The sequence below is a fragment of the Canis lupus genome, chromosome 22, assembly GCF_003254725.2.
Source record: "Canis lupus dingo isolate Sandy chromosome 22, ASM325472v2, whole genome shotgun sequence".
Classification (NCBI taxonomy): Eukaryota; Metazoa; Chordata; class Mammalia; order Carnivora; family Canidae; genus Canis; species Canis lupus.
Window position 1 is genome coordinate 16,011,540 of NC_064264.1, and position 23,005 is coordinate 16,034,544.

Here is a 23,005-nt window from a genome sequence, read left to right on the forward strand (position 1 = left end):
AACTCCATGAGCAAAGTAGAGAAGGTATGTATAATTAGTCCCACTTTACAAGTGAACAAATTAATTGATTTGCCAAAGTCAAAGAGCTAAGAAGAGGTGAAGTTCTGTCTTTCAACAAGTCTTCTGATTCCTAATCTAATGCTCTTTCCACACTGCATCAATCAATGAGTAAGGTTTGCTTTTTACTGTGTCTATTCAAGATAGCCAGGCTTCTTCTCTAAGCTCCACAACAATAGATCTAGCCGCTTGAACTAGACTGCCTGCTTGATCCTTTCCCGGACTTAAGCCCTAACCCACTCAAGAGCCAAGCTAAGGGCAGCCCGGGTGGCTCAATGGTTTAGCGCTGCCTTCAGCCCCAGGGCCTGATCCTGGAGTCCCGGGATCAAGTCCCACGTCAGGCTATCGGCATGGAGCCTGCTTCTCCCTCTGCCTGTGTCTCTGCCTCTCTGTGTGTCTCTCATGAATAAATAAAATCTTTAAAAAAAAAAAAAAAAAAAAAAAGCCAAGCTAAAGCACAAGATCAGAAGTGAATAGTGAGAACTAGTGAGACAGCAGTTCATTCAGCCGGTCAAGGAGAAAAAAGGCCAAGGAGAAATCTATAAGAAACAGTCATGTGTACATCTAAGACAAAGACAGGGGTAAGCCAGTCATCAGTGATCCACACAGGTAGTCAGAAAGTCTGACAGCAAGTTCTTGTCAAAGCTTTTTCTTTTTTAAAAAAAAAAAAAAAAACTCTTTATCCTGTATAAAGGCAAGGGTCCATCCCTGGAAAGCCTAACCAGGGCCAAGCCATCCCCAAGTCCAATAAAGCCACATGACTAGGCAAGTAATTAAATATAGAGATTTATTGTTTTATTCCTTCAATGAAAAATTAGTGAAAATGCTTAACGTGTACCACACAACATACCTAGAAGTAATTAATACATTGTCTCTTCCCTAAAGATGTTTAAACTGGTGAGAATGTCATATAGCTTTGATAAAAATACCTCACAAGACACTATGGTAACTTCCCAAGCCCAATTGCCAGGACAAGCAGAGAGAGAAATGGAGACAGAATGGAGAGAGAAGACTACAGTCTTCACAGTGGAGGAACCCATTTATTAACTTAAAATCAGAGCAAGAGGTCTTCCAGAAGGACCTCTTAAAGCCTCTTTAGCAAATAAAGTACTCTTAGAACTTAGGGTAGAGGCTGTGGGTTGGCAATCTGCAAGGTCAGTCATAATGAAGGTAAGACCAGAAAGAGGAAGAAAAGATGGATAGTGCCCCATAAAACATAATCAAATCTTAAATGTCCTAGAATAGCATTCAATAATAGAAAGGAGCAAGGTAGTAAAGCAAGCTACAACACGGATTAACCTTGAAAATACGATGCAAAGTGGTCTTTTGTGACTAAATTCTTTATCATGACTCCATTCATAGGAGATGCCCCAATGAGGCAAGCTATAGACCAAGTAGCCTAGCCATTGCCCGAGGCTGGTGGAGTTGGGGCAAGTGGCTGCTTAGAAGTAGGACATTTCTCTTTGGGTAATGGAAATGTTCTAAAATTGATTTCAGTCAGTAATGGTTGTACAACCCTGAATATACTAAAAACCATTCAACTGTATACTTTACATGGGTAAACTAGATGCCATATGAACTAAATTGTAAGAAGGAATCCGCCATTGTATATTCTCAAAGATGTTCAATTGCAAAAATTGCACATGGTTTTATTATTAGTCATAAGCAGCCATTTGAAGGCTAAGTCCACACAGAAGTGTATGGTTTGGAGCTTTGTGGAACAAGATGCAAGCCATAGCTACAGCACTGGCCAGCTGCGCATACTTGGGCTAACTGCGTACTTAACCTAGCTGACCCTCAGTGCAGTTGTGTGCTAAGATGAGGACAACATCTACCTTGCAGGGTTAGAAATTACATCCTCTGAGTAAGCGTTCCATATCACTACAATTTTCTAAATACTATTATATGGAAAACATTATCCAGAATAGTTCACATCAAACTTCTTTTCTTAGATATTATCCAGAGGAATAAAACAGAACATTCTAATTGATTTTTTTCAATCCTGCATGTCAAAATCTAGGTCTCATTCAACTTTGCATGTCCACTTCATCCAAGTACCCAAGATGGTGCTTTGGATAACAAGGGTGCTAAACATTTTTTTGAATGCTGTGTTCTAGAATCTCTGTTTCATTTTAGATTAAAGGTGAATTTGAATTCAAAACCAGGTCAATAGCACACTCTGCTTTGTCCTATCATGCTTTCTTTTATATATATATATTATTGTTTACTTGGGCCTCGTTGCTGTTCTTGTTATCCTTTACACCATTAGCCAAGAGTTACAGTCAAAAAATCTATTTCTCAGAAATATGTACTTAAATAGACAAAAATTTACACATGTTAATTACTTATAAGCAAGATTGCCAACAGGCAGAACAGGAAGGCATGCTTGGTTCTCTCTTTTTTGAGCAATTTTTTTTTTTAATATATGCATGAGATTTTAGTCTGGTTTACTTTAATTAGCAACTACATATTTCAAAAAAGCTGTAGGTCTTTAGCTACTTCTTTTTTTTTTACACCTCTTACACCAAAAAAGCTGTAGGTCTTTAGCTACTTCTTTTTTTTTTTACACCTCTTTTTGAAGTGTGCAATTCATCCCCAAAGAATGAGAGCTGATTTGAATGATTCAAAGTTGACTAACAATTTGTAATTAAACAAATTTTTTAAATTAACATATCAACTAGTTCCTTTTACAACTTAAAAGCAAAAAATATCATGTATTTTTTTCTACCAGTTCTGCCTCTTATTTTAGCACTATAAAAAACAGCACATTTCCAAAACATGCAGGTTTTTAAGCAGTTTCAAAGGTATTAGCATAGCACACCATCCACATTACATGGTTAGTTAAGATTCACAACAAAAGAAATGTTGAGCATAACCTTACCATATCATCCGTCAATGTCCTAATATTTAAATGCTGCAAATGAAAGAAAAACCAATCATATCAGTAATTTATAAAAGTTTTTATTTTAGTTAATAGAATATATTTTAAAATTCTACAATGCTACGTTGAACATAATTAAATTTCCGACAGTCTAATAAAAATGAATCATATATTGTTTCTTAAATTATATATTGCTTTAATCACCTTCTCAAAAAGATGGACAAAAGATACACTGAATGTGGTAGTTTCCCAAGATTTCTTGGACTTGCAAACCTGACAAATTAGAAACCTATGCCTCAATAAATCTATAGTCCCAATTAACAATATTAGTTTCCATTAAGTATATGGAGTTAGAACACAATGGATAAGGAGACTTAAAATGCGGGGGGGGGGGGGGGGGGGGTGGAATGTGAACCATAAGACAGTGAAACTTTAAATCTGCCATTAGCATGCAGCCTAGTAGATAATGAAGTACTTTGCTGGCTTAATTAACTTAAACAATTCTAGTAACGAAGAGAGTACTGGAATGACTATTTGCATCTTTAACATCAGTTTGATTTATCACCAGTGGTGACAGTAGACACTTTTCAATTTCATTGCTAGTTTCTTTGAGAACCCTTTTGCTGATTTCCCTGCTAGACAAACATAAGGCCACTTTAGAAAGTGAATAAATTAGTTTCTTACAAAGTAGTGTTCAAAAGAAAAACTATTTAGGGGAAAAAAGAAGGCCAGAAATCTAAGTTTTATAAATTCCAGAGTCAAGGCAAGATTTTGTATTCAAGGAGCTGGAATCAATTTCCAATGCTCCCTCGTCTTATTCAGTAGCATTAGATCTTTTAAAAGGGCAGAAAAGGGTCAAGTGAATTCCTAAATAGAACCAATTTTAGAAGTATAAAAGGACATGTGTTAGCATTCATCTTCTAACAGCCTGAGTGGCAGTAAACTCAGCATTGATGGAATGAAATTTGTCATTCGTGTCTGTATACTGAAAAACACCTTTATGCTCATCAATCGATCTCAGTGACAATCCAGATTAAAAAATTGTACAGGGCAAATCACTATCACAGATTCTCTTCCTCTTTGACCAAGACATTCCTTCCTCTAGAGCAGAGAATATACTAACTGGAGGGGCGCAGAACGAGCTTTGTGTCTAACCAAAGCTAAATAATTGACCACACTTACCAGCCATACCACTAGCCTAAACTCTTTGTTAAACTGAGAGCAAAGAAGGGATAAGACTAAATTAACAGAACTAGTACTGAATTCTGGGCTAGAATTTGTCTTTACTATTACCTTCAGCCCTTGAAAATAACAAGCAACCACAGAAGTCTGTAAGAGTGGGTGTACTCCTGGGCAGGACTGTAAGATTTCTGAGGTATTCAGGGCCACAGTATCCTCCCACAGACCATTATTAAAATTAAACCCCAGCCCACCTACATCTCAAGTTCACCGAAAAAGTTGCAGTGGAAAGGCTGGATGGGGTACCCTTCCCTCTAAACTGCCTGCTGTGTGCTTTGCCAGCAGAGATTTCCAGCCCATTGCAAGTGGCTAACCACCTCTCTATTCTTTAGCCAGCAGAGATTTCCACCCCCATCACAAGACACATCACACCTGAAAGTGGTCATTTCACCTTCCTCTCATGAAACAAGAGAAATATGGCCAACTACGAACTCATGGCATTCTAGGTGGCCTAACACTTAAGAAATAAGGCCAAAGAAAAAGGATCCGGCCGGAATACTGCTTAGAAAAGTATGTCATGGTAAAGAAAAAACACCTTCTTACACCAATGGAATATTCCCAGATACCAGTTTGAGTTGCTTGAGGAAAATGTCAAAAGCGATGTTGAGAGAACTAAGATAATTTTAAGGGAAATGAGAGCAGAGCCCAAGCAAGATTTATGATCTAAAAACTACATAAAAGATATGGAAAATAAAGTACCAGACAGGAAAAGTGGGGGGTGGAGGTTACAGGACGTAATATACAGAAGACAAATATACCCAGAAACAACATTTTCTGTCTAACTTCGAAGGCCTAACGCTGAGCAGCCCTTTCAAGTCAAAGTCGGACTCATAACTTTCAGAATGGTACAGTCACCCTCATGTAGAAACAAGACGCATAAGATCCATTTCTGGGGTCATAACTTCTTTTGATCCTTGAACCATCTCACTGAGAATCTAGCTTTTAGGGGGATCCCTGGGTGGCTCAGCAGTTTGGCACCTGCCTTCGGCCCAGGGCGTGATCCTGGAGTCCTAGGTTCGGGTCCCGCGTCCGACTCCCTGTATGGAGCCTGCTTCTCCCTCTGCCCTCTGCCTGTGTCTCTGCCTGTCTCTCATGAATAAAGTAAAATCTTTTTTAAAAAGAGAGAGAGAGAGAGAGAGAGAATCTAGCTTTTATTTTTTTAAGCATTTTTTCTTTTTTAAAGATTTTATTTATTTATTCATGATAGTCACAGAGAGAGGGTCTCCAGGATCGCACCCTGGGCCAAAGGCAGGCGCCAAACCACTGTGCCACCCAGGGATCCCGAGAATCTATCTTTTAAAAGGACTCCATTTGTTCAATGCTTTAGTTGTTTTTTTAAGAACTATGTAGGCAAATACATACGCCCAGTTACTAACTATATTACACACAATCTTTCACAAAAAAGAGCGTGATGAATTATGACAGAACTATAATGCAGGGGTAAGTAAGAAAACTCAAAAGGACCCAAGTGCAGGAAGTTTAACAGTCTGAGAGAAAAGAAAGAAGCCAAGATCAAGTTCATTATTCTTCCTCTGCAACACACTTGCCTATCAATTCCCACTACCCACACCACGATCCAGAGAAGCCAGTAGGCCAGGAAGAGACAGTGAATGCAAGGACCCACGACAGGACCAGATACTAACAGAGCAGACAGGTGGAAAACCAATCTAAAAATTTTGGTTCTGAGATGCCTGGGTAACTCAGCGGTTGAGCGTCTGCCTTTGGCTCAAGTCATGATCCTGGGGACCTGGGATGGAGTCCCACATCGGGCTCCCTGCATGGAGCCTGCTTCTCCCTCTGCCTATTTCTCTGCCTCTGTGTGCGTGTGTATCTCATGAATAGATAGAATCTTTAAAAAAAACGGGGGGGGGGGAGGGGGGGAGGAAGAGAAACATTAAAGGGAAGCAGATAGGAACACTTGAAAAATAACCTAATAGCAACCTTTAGGGTTATATTTGTACCTACAGACACACACAGAAATTGAAAGCATACAGTTTTACACCTATTAAAACATTCATACCTAAATGCGATTCTATGACCTTTAGTTTCATTACCTGGTCTATGATTGTTTAGGTGTCATTAACGCTTTATGGTAATGGAATAAATCAAACTGACAGTAATTTCAAAAAAACAGTTCTGTATACAGAACCATTGGTAATTGGTTAAGCTGTGGTACTAAAGCACATTAGGGCTCCTTTCCCAAGCTGAAAAACTCCTCTTTCTTCCCGTGTTCCTACGTTGCTCAATTTCCTAATTCTATTTCTAAAAGTAAAGAGCGTCTCATATAGATAGGAAACAACGTTTTCTGCTAATGACTGTTCCTATGATGAATGGTCAAGAGGATCACTCTGGAATTGAAAGAGAAAAGTTCTTTATAGGTTTTGGGTGGGGGGGGAGATCCTATGTTCTTTTGAAGAAAAAAAAAAATACAGAACATAGATCTCTATATTCACATTTAAGCAAGGCATCAAAACCTTTATTGAAGACCATACATGCTGTCAAAAAATAGATCTAAAGCTTTCAGAGCACTCCATGAAATGCTGTAAATATCAAGGGTATGAAGAAATAGTCCTTCTCTAACCAACTTAGTTTACAAGGACGTAAACAAGACCAAATAAACTATACAATACACAGCAACATACAAACCCAAGGTCCACATACATACACACACACACACACACACACACACACACACACACACAGATTCTAAGCTGTAGCCCAAGACTTCTGGCAAATTTTATATTTTCTTTCATTGGTTAGCACATTGGAACTAGCAAGGAGCAAAGGATTTGTCCATTCATGTCATGAGGTGTGTGGAAGCTACCATCAAGTGTCAAGCTAGCAAGTCCTGATCACTGTCAAAGCCAAATACATGGTGATATTTAAAAAGATTTTTAGCTGTTGCAATTTAACTTCATTAATTTACATCCTTCTGGTCATTACGGGGAACCACTAACAGGAGGAAAACCTGTAAGATTAAAGCCTCTGTAGGCACCTGACTCAGACTAAATTTTCATAAACTAGACACTCTCAGCCACCTGGTTTTCACCTTGTTAAGTGTGCACTAGAAGCACACCAAGACTTTCTTTGTGAAAGATGACAAGGTCTCAGCTTCTCAAGATGCTGATTCAGTAGGGGGCTGAGGAACCTGCGCACTAGAGGCCCTGAGGGCAATGCAGCACCCAGTGCAGGACCCCTGAGGGCAATGCAGCACCCAGTGCAGGACCGGTGAGAAACCCTGCTCCACGCGCCACCGCCACCGGGCCCAGCCCTTAAAATCCCCTTGGCCTGCACACATTCCAATTTTTTGACTTGTGGCTTGGAACCGGTGTCCCTGAAACAAGCTAAATGAAGGGTACAAGTAGGAAGTACAAGAAGTTTTCAAAGAAGTGAGAAACACTGAGCTGGTAAAATCTGGACAGGTTTTACTGCCATGTAATGACAGGCACCAATTAGTACTGTTCTAAGACAATTCGACACTCTCTGGTGTGTACGGTGAATTACTGTATCACTTATTCAAATACTTAATCTATCTCTAAAGGTACAATAATTCAACCTCATAAGCATATATTTGGTACTAAACTATCAAAGCTTACTCATTAGATCAAGCCATGACATGACACTATTTGCTTGTCAAAATAAATCAGTAACGGGTTAATGACACAAAGTTATAACCAAAAGGAAAAAAGGATCAGCATTCTTTTAATCATAAGATGTGGGTGAGGTGATATTAAAGCACTGCTCACACTTGCCTCAAATTCCAGATTATTCCTTTCCACCAGCATACTAACATGTACTTTATCCTAACATTATTTCTGGTCCACGAAACCTGTTTTAATGTCAATACCAATTGTAAAGATGGCAGGAATGTAAAGGAATAGTACTCATCATGACACTAACCATAACTACAGAGCCTAAAGGTTCATTTCCCAGGCAACTAAACAACGTATCTAGATGTGAAAATATTTAAGGGCTCCATATTTAACATCTCAGAAGCGTCCAAAAATAATACTGAAGCTTTCATAGCACCAAGGATAGAGTAGAGCTGGCTCTTTGATAATGTAAAACAAACAAAAAAAGCTTTTAAGTTGACTGGCTCTTCATGTGGTCCTATTTTTAGTTCCAGGCAGAGACAAGTGAGAGAGATTAGGGACAGGAGAAAATAAGTAAAAGCTCTCTAGCTACTTTTAATCTGTTCATTTATTCAAACCCCACCTACCTCAGAAAGATAGACACCTGGCCATAATCCCGGGCTTCTCTACTCTTACCCACCGCAGAATCCAACCTCCCTTCTCCATAATTCCTTCTTCGGGAAAGAAGAGTCATCAAGAAAAATTGCCTTTCAGACAGAAATATCATTCAAGCATTCATAGAAGTGAAAAAATTCATTTCTAAGAGAAAAAGTTTTTAAAAGGATCAAAAGGCAGCAACATAACTGCTAGAAAACCACCACCTCCCTAGAAAAATTATCAAATTGTTACTTGGACCTCAGTCCTAGATGATATCACAGGAGCTGAGCACCTAACAAGTCTTTTTTTTTTTTTATTCTAATAGAACACCAATGTTCTTTTTCCTTCAATAAACTTCAACCCTGAGGTAAAATTAAAAGGAAAACAGAATGGCTAATTCTAGTAACAGCTTTAATACCTATTTTAATATCTATTTTAAGAGATTCTCCTCAGCCGTTCCATTCCTTTTTACCTCTACTCCCAGATCAAAAACTCCTCTGCAAGAAGTCCAAGGAAAGGCAATTCAAGTCTCTGAACCACTCTACAAGTTGGTTTAGTTCTAGGTCACCAGAATCTAAGACCTTTGTAGTCAACTGGAGAAGTATTTTAAGTATTCACTATAGGAAATGGCCCTAAAGCTTCCAGATTTACCTTGAGGCTTACCTAAATGACTGGGTTATTTCTGAGCATGATTCAGTCTCCAAGAGGTCTTGTCCAAGACACAAATGTAGACTGAATATTCCTGAAGCTAACAGCACCATGAATCATTCATTCCCTATCTGTTCAAGAAGAATTTTGTTTTTTTTACATTCTGGCATCACCATAAGGAAATTAAGTTTTGTTGAATCTTTTTAGAGAGTGATCTGGTGAAATAAATCCTATGTTCACATTCTTTAGCCTTGTAATTCTACCTGAAGAATCTAGAATTAGAAAATAACACCAGAGATTTGTACACAAATACTTGTCAATATAGAGTTTATCTTAAATAGCTAAAAATTATCAACCTAAAACTTCCCAGAATGTGGGAATGATTAAATAACCATAGTCCTGACATATGAACTATAATGACATAGGAAAATGCTCACAATTGTTACATGGAAAAAAACCTTGCATTTAAAATTGCATATGCAATATAATTCCACTCCATTAATATACATTCTTATGAAAAAAAAGACAGGAACCATTTAATTTTATATACCTGGATTGTGGGATTTGGAGCAATTTTCCCCCCATATTTTCCTGTATTTTCCTAGTTGTCTAGAATAGGCTTACTTATTTTTATAATGAGAAAAGCTTTTTTACATCACAATGGATAATATGTTCCACACCAAGCAGAAAATACAGATAAGTTCCTTTTCAAATAATAATGTATGTAGTAAAAGTAAAAAAAGAAGAAAAAAAAAAAAAAAACCCTAAAAAATCTAGTACTGTAAACACAGACTGTAATAGGATAGGGGTTTTTCAATGCATATTTTCAAATATGTCAGAATACATTAAGCACATTATTCACTGGTTTTGTAATTCACATATATAAATTAACCAATTTCAAAAAGCTCCTTGGTTTTGTGAATTATTGATGTTGTCACCTGCTAGAGACTTAATTCCAAGAAAAATATACGAATCACTACATCACAAGCACAAATCCTTTTGACACAAATTCAATTTCTGTGGCAATAATATATTGACTTAGCTTTATTTTTCTATTTTATGACACTTATTAATGGCAGAAATAAAAGAAATCTATCATTTTTCTTTATTGTAAATGTAAACGATCTCATGTTATGTTGAGGATGTTAAGGTAAATACCACTCACCTGATAACTTTTTAATGCAAACAAGGACATGGTACCAAAATAAAATAGGATTTAGGATTTTAAGCAAAACCTAATCTCATACTCCTAATCTTCTTCCTGCACAATTAGGCTGCCAACATGGGCAAAACACTACATTAAAAATGAAGAGGACTTGGTCCCTGACCTTAGAAGCTTAAAGCTAAAAGAGCAGCAAGATAATAACCACAACGAGACAGCTGAAAGAAGCACGTATCAGAAGTGTTCAACAGTGACCAGAAGGCAATGCAATCTCTTCTTGCTAATTACACACGCTTACATACATGCTATTAACAGGCAAATCTTACAGCCACGATTGAAGACTAAAGTCAAATTAATCTTTAGCATGATTTGGATAAAACATGGAACACAAAATTTCCTCTTCTGACAGCATAACAGAATCCTAAGGCATGTGCTCAACCAATGTTTATTAAATATTACTATATTCTTGATAAGAGGTACACTAGTAAATTAAAAAAAAGGACTCCTGTCCTAAAGGAACTTTTTTTTTTTAAGATTATATTTATTTGACAGAGCGCGCAGGTGAGCACACAAGCAGAGGGAGTGGCAGGCAAAGGGAGAAGGAGAAGGAGATTCCCCACTGAGCAGGGAGCCTCATGTGGGGCTTGATCCCAGTACCCTGGGATCATGACCTGAGCTGAAAGGCAGCTGCTTAACCCAGCCACCCAGACGCCCCAGAACTTTCCTTTCATTGGGGAAGAACACAATAAACAAGTTACAGAGGGTGTTAGAAGGGGCCGCTTGTTATGCTAAAAAGAAGAGCAGCCCAAGGTTAGGGGAGGCCAGAAAGCAAGGTGGGAGTGTTTGCAGGTTGCAATTTTCAATGTGGGGAGCTGGGCCCAGCATAGGTGTGACTGATAAAGTGGCGTTGGAGCAGAACAGAAAGCGGACTCAGGGCAGTTGTGTGGACTTGGAGGAAGGAATCTCTGAGGAAAAACAGCCCCCAGACAGGAACGAGTCTAGGGTGCGCAAGGAACAGGGAACCAGCGCAGCTACAGCAAGACAAGTCAGAAGAAAGGGAGGGCACTGCAGCAGGTGGGCGCCAGACCATGTCAAGGCCAGGGGCTTTTTTATTCCCCTAAGGGAACGGTCACAAACACAAGAAGTATAAAAACACGCTATGAATAATCAACTTAACCAGTAAACAAGAGTTGTATCTGCACATGATGCAAAATGCCCCAGAGGAAACACAAGCAACAGGGCTGTTCTTGACCAATTCCTTCAGGGCTCTTTAAGTGGTTTGTTGGCTCACTTACTAAAAAGTATTAGAAATACTTTCAAAACTTTGTAAAGCCCACAAAGGCATTTTTTGGGACCAACTCGGCTAGTTCTATTGTATTCAAAAAACTACTGTTTTTTAAATGTAGAATTAGTCGTGGGGGCGGGGGGGGGGGAGGGGGGAAGCAGGGAAGTAGTCAAGGAACAGCCAAGCACATTTGGAGATAGGAAGTTAGAAAAAAAAGTATAATTACAGCAGTTTCCTTACAGCATAATCCCCCAGACCCCACCGGAGCCTGAGCAACAGCCCTAGGGTGTCCTCCCAAAAGGTGTCCACAAATGGTCAAGTGCCTACCCATATCTAAGCCCTGCCACAGGGTCCTTCTCAGACAGCATCTCCTCTTTGCCCTTTCCCCCTGACACTTTTGTAAACAATTTCTGTTTCTTGTCTGGGTTCTGATTGAGACACTACCTTAGTCCCTTGCTCCTCAATACCTGCGCCCAGGCTGTTTCTGTTACCCTGCACCTCAACTACTCACCTTTCAAATGCCGCCTGCTTCAGGAAGATTCTCTAACTTTCCCACAGCATGCCTCTCCTGGGGCTCTTATATACTGCCCTGTGTTCCCCAGGTAGAGGCTAACAGCCTGGGTTCTAGACGCAAACTCACCTAGTTTGGAATCCAGCTTGGATACTGATCAGCTGTGTGACCCTGGGCTCTCTGAGCCTCAGTTTCTCCTGGTACCAGGATAACAGAAAGCACCTGTCCCCATAGGCTTGTTAGGAGCCTTAGTTGGAGAGGTCACATCAAGTTCACATCGTACTACACCTGGTAGTGAAGAGGCTTTAATAAATGTTAGCTAATACCCCCACCAGCATCACCTTGGTTCAGGTCACCATGATTGTCCTCAAGGCCACATCCAATAGTCTCCTCCCACTGGGCACTGAAGTCATCCTCTAATCCACTTAAATCCATTTGTTATTGATGTAAATGTGTGCAGGTCCCCCTCCCAAACTGGGCGGGGGCTCCTGAGATGTTTGTCAAGGTCATTTTGCCAGCAGCTCTTATTTGCTGGGTGTCAGTTATACTGGACCATTCTCTTTACAGTTGCTGAGGCCTCTCGTGTGTTGTCATTTTTCTTTGGAGCTGAGAACTCAAGCAGTGACAGTTGCCCAATGCCATCCCCAGGACCTGGACTTCAGGACACAGACAAGCTAGATGGGTGAATGAGATGGGAGGTAAGCAAACATACTGAATAGGTATATATAAACCTGTGGTAAGGGTGGATCACCCTTCATTATCATCAAGAAATGATATGCAAAAAACAAAAAACAAAAAAAAAAAAGAAATGAGCCCACCTCTCTTCATCCAAAGCTCTTTGTTTACAATTCCCTTGAGTCACAAACATTGTTCGCAGTTTATGTCTTTCATTTTCTTTTCTTTCTTTTTTTTTTTTTTTTGTTTTACTTTGTTTTATTTTTAATATGCCAGGGGCCCTATTTCCCTCATCTTTGAGCCCCTAGACCTACTACAGGGAACATTTTAGGTCAGGGTTTTCAACCTGACCACACAAGAGAATCAGCTGAAAAGTTTTTGTTTTCTTTCCTTGAGTAATCTTCCAAACCAACTATATCAGAATATTCAAAGGAGAGCCTGTCATAAAGCTCCCCCAAGTGACTGTAATGTGCAATCAGGGTTAAAAACCACTGACCTGGACAAATTCTTCTGAACTCAGTCTTCCAGTGCCAAGACTATCATCAAGGAATCTCCAAAGACCCATATGTGTAGATATGGTAGATATTGTTGGTTTCTCTGCCTCATGCACAAAGTCCCTTCTCTATGTCACAGGGATGGACCCGAGTCTTCACTGTTATTTGTGAGCTGGGCCTGACCCCAGATGTGAGCAAAGCTCAACCCTTAAATCCAAACAGAGCCAATCAAATCCTCACTCTACCAGAAATCGGTATTTGGAGATAAGAACGAGAATCTGTTCTTGCATGAGCCAAGAGCATGTATATCTGGAATTGGTAGGCTCTGGGCTTGGCTGTGTGAAGATCAAAGTAGAAGCCGTACTCTGCAGAGATACAACAATGGAGCAAATGCCTAGTAAGAAGCAAAACAAGGCTGTATGACCCCAGAAAAGAGAATGAGAGAAGCTGCCAGCTTTCAGTTCTTGGTTCCAAACCCTTGGGAGGACAAACTACACTTAACTGTGCTTGATCCAAGAAGATACCACCCCTCCTTGTCTTTACAATTGCCCTTTTCAATTTCAAACTAGATATTGTACAATAATCTGTTTCTTTAAGCCAAAAAAGCCTCTGAGAGAAAACCCAAGACCTCCCTTAGTACCCATATGATATAGCTCGCCTCATCATTACTAACATCACTTCCTGAGCACTCTTCATAATTTCTGATATACCCAACAATCCTATTTAATTAGCCATTATCCCCATCTTGGAGATAAGAAAATGAAGTGTCACAGAAGTGATTTGCCTGAGTGAAAAGTGGCCAGGCTGGAAATGGGACCTTGGTCACTTGACTCCAAAACCCAGGCTCATTCACCTTCTCTCAGTCCTCACTGCTATGATGGGACAGCTGCTGTTATCAAATCTAGGGATAGAAGTGGATATGAAGCAGTTTCTGAGGGAAAGAAATTTGAAAATGAAATCTTAACAAGAAAAATGAGCATAATTCCAACTTGATGATTATTAAGTATTGTAACACTGACCACAAAGTTTTATCTTAAAAGTTCAGCTAGGTGAATATAAGAAACTGGGGGTGGTAGGGGATTGTGAATTCTACAAACTAATAAGAATATATTTTGCTTGGGAGTTTCCCCATTTATGTCTTAAAGTTGCTCTCTTAACTGTATAATAGAGATGGAATGAATAGTTTATTTCCAATTTGTAGAATTTAATCTGCAGCATATACCACAAGCCATATAAAACTATGCCCTCCCAATTCAGGCTAAAACATAAGCCACAAACATATCCATGTTCAAAAAAAACCATATCCAAATAAAAAATTACAGGGCAATAGCTAATCAAAGAAAATTAAGGTTTTTTTTAAATTATTGATGGAGTCTGAACTCTTTATAAAAACTAAATCACTGCAAAGTTTTCTTGCATAATTTGATTGCCACTTTTTGTTACTATTCTCTACACTGGTTTGTCACTGAAAATTAGCCCAAAGTATGATTGTATATTACAAAGTTAACATCTGAAAAACAGAGAAAAAGAGCACAATCCCAGTCTTACATGCAGTCCTAGTATTATCCATAAAATGTAGTTCATTGTACATTTCTTCTAGAAATATTAACCAAGCTGGATAATAGTTAGCATCTAAGAGAAGCAGACAACATGCTAAGCCTGGCACAAAAAAACCTATGAGGGATGCCTGGGTGGCTCAATGGTTGAGCGTCTGCCTTTGGTTCAGGGCGTGATCTCCGGGTCCTAGGATGGAGTCCTGCATCAGGCTCCCCACAGGGAGCCTGCTTCTCCCTCTGCCTCTATCTCTGTGTCTTTCATGAATAAATAAACAAAATCTTTATTAAAAAAAAAAAAAAAGACCTATGAAACGCAACAGCTGCCCTGAAGCAGCTACCCTAATCCAGTAGGCTCCAGAGAAAAACATGAAGAGCCTGGGTCACTTATTTTCTCTTTCTGGTGATTCAAAAACTATTTCCACTGTCCTGTGAAGGCTGCCCACACTAAAATACAGAGGATCCTCATCTTAATGCTTTTTGCACTTGTCATCCAGAGAAATTTTGAAAGATAAATCCATGAATGGGATTAAATACATAGTAGCCCAACACTGCACCAAATTTGCACTGTGTCATATCACAACACAGTGAAATTCCAACACATAGCATTCTATGTCACAAGTTAGGTTTTCAACACCCCAATTTCTGCATTCAAACTGCAAGCTCAAGCAACTACATCCTAAATTGTCCTTGGCAACCTTCCAGCAACGCCAAAATTCAACACTCTAACAATAACCCAAGTCTATTTGTAAAGGACTTCTAAAAGTACATAGCTTCATGTTGATAATCATACCATTCAAGGACAGCAATAAAACAGAACAACAAGGATCATGGGCAAGTCCTCAGCTGACAGCCATAGCCACAAGGTACCCAATGATCCTAATAACCTAGTACAAATTATTGAGGACTGCACATCTAGCAAGGGTGTGAAGATTATCCTCCCTATTTATTTTCTTTTTGAATATAATTGACAACATTGTGTAAGTTTAAGATGTACAAAGTGTTGATTTCATACATTTATATATTGCAGTGATTACCATCATAGCATTAGCTGATGCCTCTATCACATCACATTGTTACTTATTTTCTGTAGTGAGAACATTTAAGATCTGGTCTCTCAGCAATTTTGCAGTAGATGATACAATACCTGTTGACTCTAATCACTATGCTGTGCATTAGAGATCTAGAACTTAGGTTCTAGTTGGAAGTTTATAACCTTTAAAATCTCCCCAATTCCCCCATCCCCCTCACCCTCCCTGGCCCCCAGTAACTACCATTCTTCTGTCTGTTTGTCCAAGTCTGGCTTTTTTAGTTTCCACATTATAAGTGATATCATATAATATGTCTTTCTCTGTCTGGCTTATTTCATTAAGCATAATGTCTTCCAGGTCCATCCATGTTGTCACAAAGGTCAGGATTTCCTTCTTTCTCATAGCTGAATAATATTCAGTTGTGTATATCTACTGCATCTTTTTTATCCAATCATCTGTTGACAGACATTTAGATTGTTTCTATACCTTGACTACTATGAATAATACTGCAATAGACATGGGAGTGCTGATATATCTTTGAGACCTTGATTTCATTTCCTTTGGATAATATATTCTGTGGGACTGCTGAATTATATAGTAGTTCTATTTATGATTTTTTGAAGAACCTCTATATTCTTTTCCACAGTGGCTGAACCAATTTATAGTCCCACCACCAGGGCATATAAAGTGTTCCCTTTATATCCTCACCATCATTTGTTATCTCTTGTCTTCTTGATGACAGCCATTCTAACAGGTGTGATCCCACACCTGGTTCTGTCATGGCTGATGTTGTTTTGCTCATAAACCTATCATTGATGGTGGCAAGTGCATCATCTTGCCCAGAATAAGATGTGCATGTTATCCAACAGGACTAAATCATCACATCACCAGCAGGCAGTCTGACTTAGGGGAGAAGACACTGAGGGCCACAGGCAGTCCCTTTAAAAAGGAACAGAGGTCAAAGTTTGTCACTGGCCACTAGCTACATATGGCTATTTAAATTAATTCAAATTAATCCAAATTAAAAATTCAGCTCTTTGGTTGCATTACCCTCATGGAGCTAGTGACTATCAAACTGGACACAGCAGAACAGAGTATATCATCACAGAAAGTCCTACTGAAAAACACTGATCTAGGTAGTAGTAAAAGCTAAAGAAATGGACAAGCTCATGCTGAAAGGAGGTGTAAACTGGAAGATTACTTGAGACAGTATTTAGGAACACTAATTTAAAAGGGTGCAAGGAGAGATGAGCAAAGATCAGAAGAACGTGTCACAGCAAAGGTTTCAAGAAGTGAGGGCAGTGCTAATACTGTCAAGAAGTCAAGTAAGATGAAGTTTGAAAATCAGCCACCAGGTTGGCAACTGTTGATCTGCCAAAACAATTTCAGTGGAATGAACAGAAGCAAAGGCAACGTTGAGGAACCAATGGGAGGTCGCTGAATCCCTCCTTAATGAGAACACTCTACCCTTCCCCAATGCCATCATAATAGCAGCAAGAAGCTACGAGCTGTTTAATACTTATGTGTCAACACCTATTCTAACGCATTAAATCATCACATCTAATGTACAAAATAAGTACTGATGTTCCCATCTCATAGATGAAGAAACAAACAAAAAAACACAGTAATTCCCCAAGGTCACGCAGCTACCAAATATGGAGCGAAGATTTTAATCCAGGTTAATTTTAGAAGCGGAGTCCTTCAAGGTGACACAAAGTGGACTCCTTGGTAACACCTCCCATTTGTTGGTTCACACCTCTCTTCACACCAGACTGAATGTGAGCCTCCTGAAGACAAGGACCAAATTGTACCTACCTGTGCTATATTTAGTATGAAGAGCATTCAAATATTTAATGAATAAGTGAAAAGAACTAACGGAATATAAGAGAAGGAAGCAGAGCATGGCGTTCAGAGGGGGAGAAGGGCCAAGAGAAAGTCGGAGAGGGAGGCTGGTTTTGCTTCCGCCTTTTCTTTCATAATGGGAGGCACTGAAGCATCCTTAGAGAATGCAACCTATAAAGAATGAAACATACCTAATGGAACGGGACTGGGTCAAGAACAGGGGTAAAGGGATTAACCTTGAACAGGAAAACAGACATTTCTTCTGTGGATATTGGAAGGGAAAGGAGGGAGTGCTGCAGATATAGAAGATTACAGGTGCAGACAGCAGGAAATTGAGCAAGTTCAAGCAAAACGGCCTTTATTTTCTCTCTGAAGAAGGTGTCAAGGTGAGCGCTAAGAGTGAGGCATAACTATCTCTAAGATCTTTTAAGCGAAAGCTGTGGAATGTTCCCATGTGGGTACAAGTGGGTATTTTACACATACACACAGAATATCATTAAAGGATACAAAAGAAATTAATAGAAGTCACCATGGCCTCTGTTCGGGGAAAAAGCTGAATTGGTGGTCTGGGACGTAAGGAAGTCTCGGTGAATCTCGTTCTGTACTCCTACACTGCTGGCCTTTTCAAGAGGTGCATACATTACTTTTTCAATTTAAAAAACTATTTGCAACAAAAAGGAATCAGGCCCATAGCGAAGGTAAAGAGAGTGCTGATAACGGTTAAGCATAAATGTTACGAGAAATGGAAAAGAAGGTAACCAAAGAGCTAGTTCAGAGCTCTAACTCTGGAGTTAGACTGGCTGTGCTGGTAGCCATCACTCCCTACGCCCCACTAGGGCAGCTCAGGAAAATCCCCACACCCCTCTCCCTGCCTCAGTTCTACTATGTCCAACACAGGGGTGGTGAGAGTGCCTACTTCAAAGCAGTGAATTAGGATTGATTAAAATGGTGCCCAGCCCACTGGGAGAGCTGAATAAATGTAGCTATTGTGATGATGATTATTATCTAGCAGCTTTGAGGACCCAGCTCATCAGTGGGCCCAGAGATCCTGAGTGTAAGGGAATCAGTTCACAGAGCTGGGAGGGTTTCCACCCTGATGCAGCAGCCCACTTCAAGACCCAAGACCCAGGAGAGCCTGTCGGGTTGCTCCAGGCTTGGAGATCTGAGGCAAATGGACAAGGAAACCAGAGGTTCTGTTATTTACTTCCAGTCTACCTTATGTAGGTTGAAGGAGGCAAGGAATGTGAAGGCATCCTAGTTCAAAAGTTTCAGGGTTACTTTCATGGAGTGTGGATATAGTGTGGAACAGAGGTCAGCAGGAAACTGACAGAGGCAGAAGAGGCAAGGAAGGGGCTGGAGGGCCAGATGAAACAGAAAGGAGGGGGCTATCATATGTCCAGGAGCCAGACCTCTTGGTGTGTTCCCCAGTTGAATTGAGGTTGGGTTCCTGGACACAATGCAGGTATCTAGCAGGAACGCAGGGAGAAAGGGAGGTAGGAAGGTGAAAGGAATGGTCAAAATGCAGCTAATAACTGAGATCCTGTCACATCTCCTTCAAGATGACCAGCCCTAGAGAATGCAACACTACAGATGAGATTCCCCCCTCTACTCTGGTATCTGAGAAAGAATCAAAAGAGTAAAACTCATAATAGCTGTCATGTATTAACCTCTAGGCACTGTGCCCAAGCTACAGAAACATGCATTACCTCAACTGTTTCTCACAACAATCTCTAAGAGGACATGCTGCAGTTATCTATTCCATTTTATGGATAAGAAAACTGAGGCACAGTTCATTAATTGGCCCAAGGACACACAGCCATATTTGAATCCACTGAATCCATTCTAAGCCCTTTTAATCACAGTGGGGCTCTGAAGCCACACTGCCGGCCCCTGGAGGAGCCTGAAGTGAAGGGGCAGGTTCAGGTCTCCAGTGACCCAGATATGTTTCTGGTAGCCTCTACATGCCCTTCCCCACCACCACTGAAATCTTTTATAAAAAGAAATAGACATTTAGAGTATATCAATAACATTTAAATTTAAATTAATCATGAATAGATTAATGAACCAGATGGTATAAGGTTACAAGAGTAATTCTGCATAGATTTTCAATTAGCCAAGCATTCACAGACCTACCCTAGCAAACTCAAGCCTATGCCAAGCACTGCAAAGAGAGAAAATGACTTCCAAAAGCTCACAAATACAGGCATAAAGTAAGGGAAAACAGGTTCAAGATAACATATCAATAGTAGCAAAATAATACCGTCGGAAGAGAGGCTGAATGAAGTTAGAGTATGGCTTTAATTAGAGACCACCACCTTTTATAAAGAAATGAAACTGTCGCATTGAATTTCCGATTGTAGATTATGCGCGTTCTGGTTTTTATGTTCATTTCTCAGGCTGTCAGATTTTTCATTAGAAATGAATTGTAATTGTCCTTATGAATTGCATTCCACCCAAGGATTTGATCAACAAAACAGTTTAATACTATAGTAGAATCCATAATTAATGTCACCAATTTGTAAATCCTAGTTAAAAACTGAATGTTACCAAGTTTCATTTTCTGATGCCCAAATAAACCACCCACCTCAGGAAAATGCAGCAATTACAGGATAAAACTCCCCACACCCTGGGAAGATACTTTATAACAAAATAAGCCAAATAAATGCACTATTATGGATCCTTCAATTAGATTAACCCATGTGTCTAAGAGTTTCAAGAAATTCTACATCATAACTCCAAAAGAAGCATATACTTTTCTTTTTTAACTTTCAGAATAATCTAGAATTAATAATTTCCTTGGAGAGCTGAACAGGTATTTATCCATCTTTAACCCATGAAGGTCCCTCATGAAATAAATAAAAATCCTTGTAGGCCCTTACCTCAAGGAAATGGAGAAGATTACAAGGAGATATTGATAGGAAAGGAGAAAACAGACATTTCAATAGGATTTATAAAGCTTCATTTCTGACGCCTGTTGGCGAGTACATGGTGTTCTATACTCTTTTTTATGACAAAATATTTTTTTAATTGCAAGGGAAATGTTTACCCTCAATAAATTATTAAGAAGTAAACTGTTTTGAAGCACACTGTATACACCCTTCACAACTGAGAAACACTTACTAATCACTTTTAGCTCATTGCTAGACGAAGACTAATCACTTTGAGCGCATCGCTAGATAAAGGTGCAAAACCTTTGCCAGATTCAAGTACTCTACTAACTTCTTAAGTCACGTCTTGGATTCCTCAAACTGACTCTGCCAATCCCTTCATGGACACTCCAGGTCCACAAGACTTTTTAAATGCTGTATTTTTCTAAGATTATTTTAAACAGTTGAAGTATAATAAGCATAATCTAGAAATCTGAACAACCACTCTACAACCGTAGTCCTTCCTTTCTGTGGTGTTTGTGGTGGTCACACTTGTGTGTGTGTGTTTATGTGTGTGTACCACAACAGGGCACTAGAAGAAGGCCAAACAACAATCACACTACAAGGTTTTCATAATCTCCTCTACTTACGAAGAATCCCATTCCAAAGATTGTCCTTAATTCCAAGATGACACTATTCAAGGAACCACATACTCAGAGCTATGGCAAGTCAAATTTCAAGAAATTTGAAAATGAGATGCTGGTGGTTTTGGCCCCAATTCTTTCTACTCCTTTTCAACAATTCCATACAATTGAATAGAAAATATCTACATATGGCTAGATTATTTTTTTAATCATAAACAGATTTATAAGAGTTTACTACTTCATCCAGAGCCTCACGTTAAGATCTTGTGAAAAAGATAGTAATGGTAGATGACAGGCCTCTACCAATAGTGTGGGGCTGAGTCTCTCGCTTTATCACTGTCCTTTGCTTCCTCAGCCTCCGGGATTTCATTTTCATCCAAGAGTCAAGCTGATGAAAAGGAAAACAGCAAACCATATACATATCTTCCCACTATTAAATCCAACAACGATGACTTAATTTCAGCAAAACATCATCATTAATCACATTAAATTAATGTTGTTGTTCATTTGAATTTTATTGGTTTTATAGTTTTGTTTTGGGTTTTATGTGTAAATCTGTTTGAGTTTTATAGTTGTAAAAGAGCCATAAGCATAAGGAGTTATATTTTTACTTTATTTCTATACATATATAAGAAACATTATTTTTATTATTATTCAAGTCCACATTGAAGTATCACAAGAATTTTTTTTCTAAGTTTGAGGTTGTCTCCTTCATAGGTATCTTTTCTAAGTTTCATTTGTATGCAAGAGTCATAGTTTCATGATCCCCATTTTACATATAAAAACATAACCTCTCAAAAGCTTGAGAAACTTGCTCTGACCATTTGGCCATCACAGTCACATTCGGCCATCACAATCACAAGCCTGCATCAACCTGAATGTCACCTGGCACGCCAAAATGACAACAGAACAACAGAATGAGAACAGCAGGACTCTGCCCCTTCCACACCATTAGGAAAAAGCCTGACCCTGTTAGGAGTTTCCAGTCTAGGAAAGTCATTCAAATATCCAATGTAGTATCCCTGAAGCCTTAAAAACTTAAAAAATTTGTACTACAACTATTACTACTGATGATGACAGCAACAACAATCCTATAAATGGCAAATATTTACATAGTGGTTACAAAAAGCCAGGTACTAACCTAGGCCCATCACACAGTAACTTCTAATCTTCCCAACAATCCCATTTTACACATGAGCAAACCAAGGCACAGAGAGAAGCAACTTGCCCAAGAGAATGCATAACAGAGCTAGGATTCAAACCCTAACAGTGGTCCAAGTCACTGCTCATAAATGCTATTCACATGTCTCTTCTATTAAAAAAAAAAAAAAAAAAACTGTTAAGAAAGCATGGCAGTGGGTCTTTTTGGAGAACACAATCCATGGCAAGCATTTCCAAACGGTTCTCATTAATTAGCTAGTAACTTAAATATTCTAGCACCAAAACTTAACTTATTGAAACTCCTAAATCCTCCCCTAAGTTAATAATGATTATTTGATTTGCTATTTGAGAAAATTACTCCCAATGGTAAGGTATTTCAATGCCACCCTGCTGCTATGGAGAGAAAAGTTACCTTTGTAGATCCTGTTCAAAGAAAGCTCATGCTTTGATCCTTAATATCCCATGAAGTAAAAGGTTATGCTTAATCTATATTTTATAGATCTAAAAGTCAAATTAGTTTCTGGGAGAAACAAGCAGAGTGTGATGGTAAGCATATTTCTGTAGCATTCATTTCATTCCTGGTTTGGAGGATACTATGTGCTGAGTTAAAGACAATTACATTAGTACAATACGTAGCAGTTTTTTTCCTGTATTATTCTGCAAGCATAAACAAGTTATACACATGTTAATTTACATTCTATATAAAAAGCCAATTTTAAATCCAAT

The 23,005-nt window shown here is 39.1% G+C and overlaps 1 protein-coding gene across 14 annotated transcripts in view; it reads right to left on the minus strand.

The window, feature by feature from the left end:
* The window catches only part of DIAPH3 (diaphanous related formin 3), a 506,600-nt gene that overhangs the window by 476,178 nt on the left and 7,417 nt on the right, over positions 1-23,005 (minus strand). For 13 of the 14 annotated variants that reach the window (XR_007405049.1, XR_007405048.1, XR_007405050.1 and 10 more), the window contains exon 2: positions 2,939-2,971. The exons of the other annotated variant lie outside the window; for it this stretch is intronic. Coding sequence is in view for 9 of the 13 variants with exons in the window: in XM_049099477.1 (XP_048955434.1) it covers positions 2,939-2,971 (33 nt within the window). In the remaining 4 variants the exon portion in view is untranslated. The remainder of the gene's footprint in view (positions 1-2,938; positions 2,972-23,005) is intronic. 14 annotated transcript variants of the gene reach the window in all.